The following is a 13,975-nucleotide window of genomic DNA, read 5'->3' on the forward strand; positions in this document are numbered from 1 at the left end:
AACCTCTCAAATAATGCGAGGGTTAGGTTCCTGGAGAGGTCGTGTTAATTAAAAACATGTTATTTAAACATAATTTTTCCATAAGTAACAATGGTAATTTTGGGGGTTACGTTCCTGGACTCTCGGAAAGTCTACCCATTTGGGGAGTTATGCTGCTCTAAACTTAAAAGCAACAATATTAATTTGAAAGAAACTCCACGTAAAAAACAAAAACAGTATATTTGCGGAGCAATAAACAACATTTGAGCCCTAGTTGGGCCGAAGCATTGTTTACTTCTCCCCAAATATATACAGTACTGTTTTCATTTTTTATGTGGATTTTCTTTCAGTTCTGCTTCATTCACGGCATTTTGAAGGTTCAACATTATTAATGCATTAGTAGGTCATAAAAAGACTATAGTAAAAGCAACATTTTCATTATGGTAAGTAGGTCACAAACAATAACAGCACACAGCCTTACTTCATCTATGCATCACTCGTCGTCTGCTGCTGTTCCTCCTCACCCTGCTCCCCCACCTCCCGCCGCTCCCCACCCTAAATTTGTTGTCCCTCCTCACTCTGCTGTCCTTCCTCTTCCTCTGACTCCCATGCTACTGGTGATGAACATAACTCCCCAAAGTTTTCTGTCTTCTTCATAAAGAACTGCTCTATCTTGGTCTGAGTGGTTTTCTTCTTTCCGTTCTGCAGCATCAAGTTGTAACAATTTAGATCTGCCATCACTTTCCTGGCCAAATTTTGTCAGAAAATGAGCCAAATTGCTCAGAATAGGGCCAAACTTCATTTTCGAATACCATAGTTCGAAAAAACCAGTTTTAGCCAAAAAAAAAAAAAAAAAAATGCATTTATGCATAAACTGCCACACACGGTCTATCAGCTCGGAACTGTCCAAGGCGCGTGCGGCTAATTTGAAACCATCACGTACGTGTAAAGTCGCGTTGAATCGAGAAACCCTTGTTAGTTAAACATATCTCCTTAAATATTTGTTTGTGTTAAAACGAAAACGCGTTTTTTAAACTCGTGTTAGTTGAGAGGTTACTGTATATATATATATATTTATATTTAATGTGTCTGACTCTGGGCACAGGCTTCCTGGCTTATTACCAAGTCTCAGTAGTCCTCCTTGGGGCCCAGCAGTTCTCCTACATCTCCACATGTCACCACTTCAGCGCTAACACCCACCATCCATATTGAATACATGCAAGGGCTGTCTCATGCAGGACTGATGTCCTGGTATTAGTGGGTTTACTTTTATGACATGTCGGCGGGTCATCTGGTAGATATTAGCCAAAGTTGTAATAAATTCTACAATATTACAAAAATGGAAGGAATCGTGAGCATAGTTCGAACATATTTATGTGAATCTCAGCCCTACATCAATATTTTTATTTAGTCAGGAGTGCTAAATACTGCTATCTTTCTCATCTACAACCAGATCTACAGCCAAACAGGTGGTATGAGGTACGGGTTCTGGTGCGTACTGAAGCTGGATACCCTCCACATGCATCACAACTACCCTGGACAGCTGTCAGAATGCCTAAGACACGCATTCGGCAGGAGCGTAATGAGAAGCAGTTTGATGCCCATTTGTCAGTGTTTGACCACAAGCCAACTGAAATTTTGGTATGTTTTCATGTATTCACTAAAGCAGTACTAACTATCCCAGTTTGTGAGAGAAAAAAAATACATGAACCATATTTAGCCCTCTTCATTGTGGTTCTTGTTGTTTATGGAATGCAGCCAAGTAGATAATGTAGTACAGTATATATAAAATTATTCCTGAGTTATCAGTCAATGGAATTGTAGATTATCCAAGAACAACAGCTATAGACCCTTTTCATTTTCTTCAAAATGTGAAATAATGTTTAGCTAAGTTATTGTAACCATCCAGTAGATGAATATTCAGCAGTATAACAATGAATTAAAATGTACAGCATGCCCTTGTGTTACAAGGAGGATGTGTCTGGAAAAATTCATTGCTTAACGATTTATTGTCTGTCAAGCCAAGTAGTTATTAACATGGGTTCATTGGAAATTTGTTTTTGGCCATGGAGACCCACCAAACAGAGTAAAAAACTAGTTCCCCATGCACCTAAGCTAAGCTGGTATTATTTCGCATCACTGCACTTCACTTGCAATCATATAAGGGGATCGTAATCATCGGATAAGTGATTAGTGTATCGTACTTCAAAAAAGGTCTTAACTCCTTCATTGTACAAGCAGTTCATTGCATACTGGGTCATCACATAATGAGGGTCTGCTGCACTACTGTAGTGTCTTTTTAGTATAGTGTAAGTTTAAGAATATACATCAAAGGAAATTGTTATATAGACTGTGTGTAGATACGTTGTATGGGTTGCACATTTTAAGTATGCACAGTGCGGCAGATATATATCCAAATAGTTCCTTGTGTTGTCACCTACGCTTTTTCCATGGTACTGAAGATAGAAAAGTAAATTGGGGAAATTGAAAGCACTCCCAGTGATGTGCCATTGTCATGAAGGTAATGCATGCTCACTCTGTGTCCTTCTCCCCTATGTCTATCTTTTGCTAAGTTGATGTTGACTGAACTCATGTTTGGGGAACGTAATATGTGCCAGAGGTGGAATAGGAGCCAGCTTGGTACCAAGGGTAAGGAGTGGTTGCAAGAAGTTTAGGGAGTTGTTGCCCATCCTTACAATGACAGACTCACCGTCTGTGGTGAGGGGTCCATGCATGCAGCATACGTTAGGAGTGTAATGCTGTATGGTAGTATGTTAGTTAGACTTGAGCAGTAAACAGGTAAGATTCATAGGCTCAAACGTACAGAGATCAGAATGATTAGAAGGATGTGTAATGTATCCTTAAACAACAGTTTGGGGGGTTAGGCTTGCAAATGAAAAGTTGAAAGGAAGGAATATCAGTGATCTGTTGAGAATGGTAGATTGAGATGGTTTAGGCATATGGAAAAATCAGAGGATAACAATTGGGTCTGGAGGGTGAGAGGTATGAATGTTGATAGATTTGCGAGAGGAAGACCAAAAAAAAAACTTGGGACGAGATAAAACAATGTGACCTTGGGATTAAGAGACTGAATAGAGAGGCTGCTGGAGATCTAGCTGGGTGGAGAGCCACAGTTAAATGACCAAGGCTGATCCATGCAAACATGTTGGGGCCTTTATAAATGAAACAAAATGAAACAATACCATGTACTACTGTACTTGTTTTTGCTGTGGCTTCCTCTCCCAACTGTACTTCAGATTCTACTGGGAGAAGCATGCTATTTTATGAATTTGTTACTAAAAATTTAATCTTTGAGGGTGAAAGGTTTAAAAGATAGAATCATCATTGCTGAGGCAACTCCCCATGAATTCTCAACATCATTTGCTGACATTTTGAAACAAGAATTAAAGGAGCTGTGGAAAGAAAGTGATGATTCCATCAGTAACCTATGTTGTAACTGGACAGAACATAGCCAACAAGTAGTGGTGTTGAAACAATAGGATGGCACTGAGAATGACAAGGGGCTCGGATGTCTGCAGCTACTGGAAATTTGGAGAGGGCATTGAAGTCTGTTCCAGTTAATAGCTGTCACAAAACAAGATCAGAGATCCTTAGTCATAAACTGCTCTTAGAAAGAGCTAAGGTAGATGCTAGCACAGCAGTGAAATAATTTTTTTGGTTCTGATGCTGTTTACCAAGTACCTGAAATAAGAAAATGTTGCCAACGATGACTGTGACAGGTCATTCTCTTTCCCTGGAGAACTCTGGCATCATTTCAGGCATTATAGGTAAGAACAAAAGTAAAATGCTTGTAGAAAGTGGTTGTACTCTCAACCTTTTGTGTACAAAAACTAAGACTGGTACTTAAAGTACTGTCCTAAAGATGTCTCTGGATGTGAATCCCTCCATTATAGAACAGGGGAACTATATCTATGTCGGTCCCATAAAGTGTTCTTCCTTCAACAGATTTTGAGTTATGCAGTGTCACCACAGTCAGGGTCTTGGTCATGCATCTGGGAAGTGTACTAGAAAGTGATGAACCCAAATGTTTTGTGTGCTAGGGTCCATAAATCTAATGACTGTGGTAACAAAGACCCTCCCAAATGCATAAACTACTCTTCCATAAAGCATCGAGAAACTGATGATTCTCAGTCGGTGACTCATTTTATGTCTAGTAGAGTGTGTCCACTTATGATTTCCCACAGGAATGGATTAATTGAAAACATCAACATTATCCACTCTGAAAACTGACACCCCCCTTGAGTCACATAAAACTAATTTTTCTAAACATTCATTCCATTTAGGAGGAGTAGACTGTAGCAACAGTCGAGCAGGGCAGTACTCCCGAGGTGGATGGAAAGCTGATGACAGGGAGAGCTGGAGCTCCCGTTTCATCAGCCCTCAGGACTAGTTCCTGACCATCCCCCTTCGCTGAACTTTTTCAGTGTCTCAGTTACACAGAGAGGAGGCCAGCATGCTCTCCAATACAAATTTCTCTAACTATCTACTCCAAACTGCATGCACAGTACACACTACACTTCCTTTTCCAAAATTCAAAAAATCATGGCATCTCAACACTCAGCCTCAGAGTCCCCGGGGGGGGGACCATAAATGCCCCGACCTTCCGCCCCTCTCCTGGTGATGACTTGAGCTGCCTGGAACCACTGTCTGATTCACTTCTTCTTCATTTCTGCAACATTCGCAGCCTTTCCTCTAACTTTCACTCTGTTGAGCACCACCTTTCCTCCTCTAAACCTCACCTTCTTATTCTAACTGAGACTCAGCTGTCTGAGGCAACTGACAGCAAACCCTTTTCTGTATCCTCCTACTTCTCCATACTCATTTCAAAGCCAAAGGTGGATGTTGTCTATATATACACAATGATTTATCTTGCTCTCGTGTTCCTGAACTTGATTCTTCTGAATTCTCTACACTCTGGCTTCAGCTATCCTGTCATTCACTGACTAAATATATCTGTGCTGTTTACTTATCCCCTGATTCTACTGACTATTAAAAATTTTTCAACTATCCTACTTCTATGATGGAACACATTCTATCCATTTCTCCTTTCTCTGAAATCTCCATTTTAGGAGATTTCAATGTTCACCACCACCTTTGGCTCTCCTTTCCTTTCACTGATCCACGTGGTGAACAAACCTACATCTTTTCTATCCTTAATGACCTAGAGCAGCTTGTACAACACCCTACCCGCATCCCAGACCGCCTTGGAGAGAGCTCCAACATACTTGACCTCTTCCTTACAACTAATCCTTCTGCTTACACTGTTAATCTTTTCTTTCCGTTGGGCTCCTCTGATCACAACCTTATCACCTTAACCTGTCCTATCATTCTGGTACGGCCTGTGGACCCTCCAAAGAAACGTCGTCTGTGGCACTTTGGAGCTGCGGATTGGGAGGCCCTCAGGCAGTACTTTGATTTTCCATGGAATGATTATTGCTTCCATGGCTGGGAGCCATCTGAGTGTGCCTTGCGCATTACGGAGATTATTCTCTCGGGCATGGAAGCATACATTCCTTGCTCGTATCCTTTGTCTAACGCAAGAAAGCGTTGGTTTAATCACGCTTCTTCTAATGCTGTCTGCAACAAGGAGAGGGCCTACAAAAGGTACCTGAGCCAAGCCATCCCTGAATCACATCATCTTTCATCTTTACGTTTCTGCCCAGAATCGTGCTAAGTCTGTTCTTCGCTCTGCTAAAAATAATTTTATCCGTGCTAAATTCTCTCAACTATCCAATTCAAATTCTTCCCGCTCCTTCTGGCACCTTGCCAAAAACCTTTCTAACAACTTTACCTCACCATCCTTCCCTCCTCTTTTCTACTCTGATGATTCTGTAGCTATTTCTTCTACTGATAAAGCAGATCTCTTCGCACAGACTTTCTCCTCCAATTCCACCTTAGATGGTTCTTTTGCTGTTCCTCCATCACTTCCTCCTCTCTGACTTCCTCATGGCTGACATTAAAATTTCTTTAGCTGTTGTATTTTCTGCCATCACTGGCCTCAATAGTGACAAGGCATATGGGCCTGATGGAGTCCCTCCTGTTGTTCTCAAGAACTGTGCTTCTGTGCTTACACCCTGCCTAGGCAAACTCTTTCGTCTTTGTCTGTCAATTTGTACCTTTCCTTCTTGCTGGAAGTTTGCTCTCATTCAGCCAATCCCAAAGAAGGGTGACCATTCCCAACCCTCTAACTATCGTCCAATTGCTTTAACGTCCTGTATCTCAAGAGTTTTTGAGTCAGTTCTCAATAGAAAAATTTTAAGGCATCTTTCCTATCACAACCTTCTTTCTGATCGTCAGTATGGGTTCTGTCAGGGACACTTCACTGGCGAACTTCTCACCTACCTTTTGGACTCCTGGTCATCCTCCTTTCAGGACTTTGGCGAAAGCTTAGTCATTGCACTTGACATCTCAGAGGCTTTTGATCGAGTCTGGCATAAATCTTTAATTTCCAAACTGCCCTCTTACGGTTTTCTATCCTTCTATCTGTGCCTGTATCGCTAGCTTCCTTTTTGGTCGTTCTATAGCCGCTGTTGTAGACAGCCATCGTTCTTCTCCTAGATCTATCAACAGTGGTGTTCCTCAGGGCTCTGTCCTGTCACCAACTCTCTTCCTTTTATTCATCAATGACCTTCTAAGCTGTACATCTAACCCTATCCACTCACATGCTGATGACTCCACCCTTCACCTATTCATTCGGTTCCCACAACGTCCATCTCAGCAGTTACTTCAACAAACAAGGGACGAGGCTGTGGCACACCTAATGTCTGACTTGGTTCGTATCTCTGACTGGGGTTAAAATAATCTGGTTGTTTTTAATGCATCAAAGACTCAGTTTTTACACCTATCAACCCGAGAAAATATTCCACAGGTATACCCACTAATATTTAATAATAATCAGCTTGATCCTGCATCATCCTTGAACATGCTTGGGGTTTCATTTACTCGGGACTTATCTTGGAAAGATCATATTACATCTCTTGTAAAATCTGCTTCCAAGAGATTAGGTGTGCTAAGCCAACTCCGTTCCTTCTTTACCCCTGCACAATTGTTGACTCTATACAGGGGTTTTATCTGCCCTTGTGTGGAGTACAACTCTCATGTGTGGGGAGGCTCCGCACATACAGCTCTTCTCAATAGGGTGGAGTTAAAGGCTTTTCGTCTCATTAACTTTCCTCCTCTTACTGACTCCCTTCAACCTCTGTCTGTTCGTTGCACTGTTGCATCTTTATCTCTTTTCTATTGCTACTTCAATGGTCACTGCTCCTCTGAACTGTCTGCATGCATTCCTCCTCCTCTATGACGGGCGCGTAGCACCCGTCTAGCAGCAAACTCTCATCCCTTTTCTGTCCAACTTTCTACTGCAAGAGTTAACCGTTACTCCCAGTCTTTCATTTATGCAACAGGTCAGCTCTGGAACTGTTTCCCTCTGTCTGTATTTCCTGCTTCCTATGATCTCCAGTCTTTCAAGCGCAGTATGTCCAGGCATCTCGAAATGATCGGATCTTGAATTTGGCTTTCTATTATATTTTGTTTTTCTCTTGGAAGGAATAATAATTGCGGGCTCGCGGCCTTTGGTTCCTTCTTCCTCGCATAAAAAAAAAAAAAATCTACCATTTTCATCTTTCACTCCCTGACTAACTTCACTGCCACCTTGTCTAACTCTCTTCACCTCTTTCCAGAACATTTTCTTACAGTCCCTCCGCTTTACACTCAAGTTCCTTCCAAATTCCCCATCCACTCTCTGCTTACTCTCTCTTACTAATCTTTTCACCTCTCTCTTCCTCTCTTCATATAAATGTCTCTTCTGTCTCTCAACTTCTTCCACACCTCTGTTTCTCAACCAGTCATTATGTGGTTTCTTCTTTTGTGCCACAGCCTGTCTTACCTCTTCATTCCACCTTGCTGTTCCCTGCACCTCCTTTCGTTTTGTCTTCACCCCACACACCACCTCTCATGCTGCATAGATTTTTTCTGTGAATATTTTGCACACACCTTCCATGTCCCGCATGTGCTCCAATCCATGTTTACCCAATCGCTCCTCCACGTCACTCTTATTTTCTGCCTGTTTCTGATCCTCTTGTAACCTTTCCACTCTCCTTGTTTATGCTACTTCCTCCCATCCTTCCCTTCTTCTATTTCTCCATTTCAGTTTGATCTTGATTCTAACCACCACCAAGTGGTCAGAAAGTCCACGCTCCCAACCTCTTTATGCTCTTGCATCCATTACACACCTTTACATCCTTTCATCCACACACACATAATCAATCATTGCCTTCCGTTCAATCAGTTCACAACTCACCTTTCTCAACACTCGCCATGTATACCTGTGGATCATTTTGTGCTTGAAGAGGGTATTTGTTATCACGAACCCCCTCCCTGCACAAATGTCCACCAAAGCACTTCCATTCTCATCTGTCTCAGCAGGCACATCCCACTTACCAACTTCTTCATCCACCTTCACATTCCCTACTGTACAATTCATGTCGACAATCACAAACACACTCTTATTCCTTTCAGACTTTTCCATGCACACTTTCACATTTGTCCAGAACTCTTCTCTCACTCTGCTTGCCTGATCTTTCATTGGCGCATGCATGCACACAATCACCCACATTTGTAGTCCAACTCTCGGTCTTACCCACACAATCCTTGAGCTGACTGATCCATACTCTCTTATATTCTCTTTCCATTTGTTACTCATAACAATACGCAGTCCTTCTTTTGCCTTCTCATTCTCACCTTCTCCTGCACATATACCCCATCCATACTCCTATTCTCTCACACTCTCACCTCACCATTTAGTTTCAGTTAATCCACATACATCCACTTTCGTACCCTCAAGCACCTGGACAATCTCTCATTCTTTCACCTCATCATTTGCACCCCTTACATTCCAGGTCGCCATCCGTATCGTGTCCTTTGTTCGGTCCTTAGTCGTCATCTTTTGGTTAGTCCTGGTCCGAGGCTTCTTGTTCGTATTTTTAATTAGTTGTTTTCCTGGGAGGGGCACCAACCTTCTGCCAGCTCACTTGTTGACACGTAAGGAACATGTGATGGTTGGTTATAAGGTTACCACCCAGCACTGTACATGCTTTCTTGGTTTACAGGAAATCATTTGGCTTACCACTCAGTGTAGAGCTACCCTAACACCAGGGTAGTACTTCACTGAGTGGATGATGAGTGTCCCCACCCACCATAGGTCTTGTACTCCACCTTATTAGTGGGTTGATGTATCAGTTATTTTGTCTCATTGCTCACAATTTTCATAGAATGCTTTGAATATGTACAATGCATATCTTGAATGTGTGTGAATGAGTGTAGATTGCAAAGCTTTGAGGAAAATTGAGATTAAAAATAACATGAAACTAATGTCCTGTGTCCTCAGATCATAAACATTTTTTCCCCACAATTTATTAAATTAGGTTCATCTTGTTTTGTGCTCACAGGTTCTTTCCCTGGGTTTCAGTAATCATACAGACAAATATCATTATGCTGTATTTAAGTGTTTAGGCATGGACTTGGTGATTCCTATGTCTTGGTGATCTCATATGAGGAAATTCTTGAGAGGGATCAAGGCATCACTGAGACTGAAAGAAATTAACCCATGGATTGCACAATTACCTTTTTTATATCCCACGCCATGGTGTGCAAAAAATGAAGGAAGAGTTTTTTTTTTTAGTTTATTATAAACTTGAAGATAAACATCCAGGGCATCATCTGATGAAAAGAAAAATTCTCTCTCTCTCTGTCCGTCTTTGCGTAGGCCTATGTGTAAGTTTACGTAGGGGAGTAATGAAATTCATTCATTCATCATCCAATCCCACGTTGCCCCATGAGGAGCATAGGAGCCTGGGGCTAGGCAAGTTGGTCCTGACATTTAAGATGAGAGTGACCAGCCTCACTCATTCCTGAGTGGCATTACATGAGCAATAAACCCCATCCACCCCATGGATATAAACCTTCACTGGCTCAATCTGATTGGAGCGCCAGAATTACCCACTAAACCACCAGGCACCAAAATTTGGTTATATGGTTAGCACCCAGCATAGTAAATGGTTTCCTGGTGAACAGGAAACCATTTGGCTTGTCATTCAGTGTAGTCACCCACAGGCAGAAGGAAGAGGAAAGAATGAAGGAAAGAAAAATAAAAAATTTTTGTTTTTGTTTTTGTTTACAGAAATACCTCAATTTATGAACATAATTGGTTCCAAGAGGCCGTTCGCAAGTTGATTTTGTTCGCAAAATGAAAATTGCTTACAGTACTACACGTACAACGTAAAAAACCCTGTTCCTTTCACTGATCTGTCGGTAGGGTTTTAAATGCTCTTAAGCAGTTCATATTGTATTATAAAATATAAATGCATAAATTAACACAAGAAGTACACAAGAAAAACATACAGTGTAAGACACAACTCAGTTCCTGCTGTTGTCCAATGCCTATTTACTACTGACGAAAGATAATGGAACGTTTGCCACCTGCGAAGATGTGGATGTGGCAAGCATTTCATTTTGTTTCGTTAGTTGTAAATATACATTGGACATAAGCGATAACAGGGTTTTTTATAAACATTACTGCAGCACACCTAAGGGCAGACATAGCAGGAAATGAGAGGAGGCATGTGGAGTTAGTTGGAAGATGCGTGTGAGGAGAGAGCAGTTGGCGAGTTGGGATTTTCGGGAGAAGCAGGCTGAACGGATGTGGCTGAAGGCTCAGCAAAGGAAATTGAAGGCTCAGCATAGGAGGTTGAAGGCTCAGCATAGGAGATTGAAGGCTCAGCATAGGAGATTGAAGGGTATGGTTCATCTAATTTTGTTTCCACCCTTGGGAAAAACCTCGTGATTGACGACTGGGAAGCGTTCTTCTTTTTCTCGTCAAGGATGAGATGATAGCAGGCCAGGGCATCATGCACAGCAGCATAGACTTTGCCAAACCAGTCGGCATTCAGATCCTGTTCTTCAAAGGAAGCAAACTCTTTCTCTGTTATTCCAAAGGCATTTGTTGACCCCTGAAAGTACTAAAAGCACAATGAGCAGCGATCCTCTCTCTCCTCCACGTGAACAAAACAAAAACAAAAGATGGCGGATTAGCCCCTTACCACCCACACTGCCGCCTAGCAACCAGTCTTGCAACTACTGTCACCCGACACATTCAAAAGCGGTCGCAATGGGCCGCTACAAGCTAAATTAGTTTTTCGTGGTTACGTTCTCACCTGTGAAATGTTTGTTATTTTTTTCATGTTCGAATATTTGAAATGCTTGGATCTTGAATGCTCGTAAGTTGAGGTATGTCTGTATTATAAACTTGAAGATAAGCATCCAGGGCATCATCAGGCAGAAAGAAAAAAAATCTCTCTCTCTCTCTTTCTCTCTGTGCGTTGTGCCATGCGTAAGTTTGTGTGGGAGTCGATTTGTTAACAGTGATACACAGCCAGCACAGCCTGAGCTCTGTCTTGGAATCCACAGATTAAAGCTCAGGGAGAGACTGATGATTTCCTCTCAGAGAAACAGGGACCTTTCAGAATCCACCTTTAGCCTTATGTAATGGTAATAAGCATTGCATTGATGATGAACATGTACACTGTACTTGCTTACCCTGTACAGGCATTTACCTAGTTAGCAATATGCAGTTGCTAACTCTAATTTTAGCTTAAATAAAATGTTTACAAAAGTATCACAAGCCTATATAAATAATTTTGATATAAATACAGTATATATATATATATATATATATATATATATATATATATACAGTAGAACCTCATTGGTCTGGACCCCTTTAATCCAGATTTCTGTTAATTCGGACAAAATTTAAAAATAATAAGCTCCAAAAAATGTTGAAAGTAATTCTAAAGTCATTTTCAGTATCGGCGCGGAAAGCGATCGTCATTCGTTTAGTCTCGGATCACGCTAGGTCGCAACATGGGTGCCTGTTTAAACACACGCTAGCATTCGTTCCATCAACTAGTTCACCAACCACTTATATTTTTACACTGTATTTCAAAAGTTAATCCTCCTTACCATGCCCCTTAATGCAAGTGTAGCTTCTGCAATGAATAAAGGTGTTAAAAGGAGGAGTTTGCTTACACAAAAATGGGTCAGAATATTCTACAGTGTTTAGTGATTACTGTAGGTTATTTTTTGTACTTAAATGTGCTTTACTTGTACATCAAACATTAGCTTCTTGCCCATATGGGCATTATCAATATGCCAAAGATGACAATGTATTTTTTGCCTACATAAGTTTTATTTTTATTCCAAATATTACAGTTAATTAATTTATTTTTTGCCTACACGGGCCTTAGTCACTTACTACAATTTAAAATGTAGGCTAGTTTCTTGTCATGGCCTTACCTGTAAATTATGCAATACAAAACTATCGTACATGATTAGTTTGGTTATTTTAGTATCCTTTCATCTTTTGCAATTACATAGGGTTGACATATGCCACATATGTTAATAATTAACAAACAACATACCATATGTAGATAGTTTTTTGTATGAACTGGAGATTACCCTGATGGTCCGGACAATCTGCTAATTCGGACAACCCTTCCCCCCATATAGTCCGAATGAGAGAGGTTCTACTGTATATATATATATATATATATATATATATATATATACACATACAAAAAAATATATATATATATATATATATATATATATATATACTGTGTATTTAATGCACAGTATTTTACATTTCATTATTCTCCAAATACACCATTGTGGTGTAATAGTGTATAGCAATGTAGAGCTTTTAGCAGAAATATAAAAATAACCCCCTCAAACACTGGTAAGTTACTAAGTGAGGAGTGGGGGTAGGGACAGCTAACTAATAGAGAGCCTCAGGCAGGCTTGAAGTGCCTAAACTTGTTTAAAGTTTTTATGCCGCAGTACTGGAGCAGCACCCAGGACATGGATCTTGGTTTTACAGCAGTACTGGAACAGCATGTAGGGTGCAAAGGTTAGGAACACCAGAGCCCCAGTACAGTATTAGTAGAATATTATGTAAATCAGGCCTTTTCTCAGATAGTGGCCCTGGCAGAGTAGAATACAGCACAGTATAGGTGGAGACTAGAGTCCCAATGCAAGAACTGTACAGAATTAGGTAGAACAAAATATTACCTCAACTAATGGCCCTGGTAGAGTGGAACATTGGTGACTGTTTGTAAACCATGACACTAATGGGTTGTCACCTTGATATATTTGGAACTACAATTTAAAAATAGAATTGTAAATATAATATATTTGCACTTACTGAATGTACTCATCTGGAGGAACTTCTTTACTGTACTTGGATAATCAATTTTCCTTCATTGTTGTACTTACCTGTGATAACAGTATATCAAGAGCCAGACTAACCAGTAATCTTGTAATTTTCTCTTCCATGTCTGTTACATGTACACTAGGTGGAATGGTTCCTAGATGATGACCTGCATAGTAATGTCCTGAAGTACAAGGTGAGCTACAATCGTACCCCTTTTGAAGCGCAGCAGGAAAAGTACTACCCAGCTTCTACCACATCTGCTATCCTCAGTCATCTAGGTGGGTTCTGCGAAATGATGCAGGAACTGTTTATATGTTGCCATCTAATTATATCAAAATTCAGATGTTGCATAACCTTTATTACAAATAATTTTTGTTGAACAGCATCATGATCTTTTCCTGAATTGAATGGTGCCACCAGGGCAGATGTAGGTCGAGTATTCTTGATATTTTGTGCTGTTGGCTAAGTTACATGTGCAAGTCACTGACACTGTGTGCTATTAGCTGCATGTTTCCAATGTCAGATGGTAATATTTTAACCACTTTGCACAACATTGGTAGTAAGTGAGGTTTGGTTGAGGTTAAAAGACAGTGAGGTTTCTAGGAGAAATAAAGGGATGCATGTTTTGGAAAATCAGCATAAAGTGAAAAACCTTGGACTTAGGGTTAGGGGGCATTAAACAACTGGACAAAACATCTTAATATTGTA

General features: G+C 40.6%; 1 protein-coding gene across 1 annotated transcript in view; it reads left to right on the forward strand.

Annotated features, from left to right (window-relative positions):
- Positions 1–13,975, forward strand: part of LOC145399142 (uncharacterized) — a 313,723-nt gene that overhangs the window by 140,833 nt on the left and 158,915 nt on the right. Inside the window, exons 12-13 of the mRNA XM_080271880.1 lie at positions 1,433–1,620; positions 13,410–13,545. Coding sequence (XP_080128006.1) covers positions 1,433–1,620; positions 13,410–13,545 — 324 coding nt within the window. The remainder of the gene's footprint in view (positions 1–1,432; positions 1,621–13,409; positions 13,546–13,975) is intronic.

The sequence above is a fragment of the Coenobita brevimanus genome, chromosome 47 (assembly GCF_032717465.1).
Source record: "Coenobita brevimanus isolate Jiangsu-jjx chromosome 47, ASM3271746v2, whole genome shotgun sequence".
Classification (NCBI taxonomy): Eukaryota; Metazoa; Arthropoda; class Malacostraca; order Decapoda; family Coenobitidae; genus Coenobita; species Coenobita brevimanus.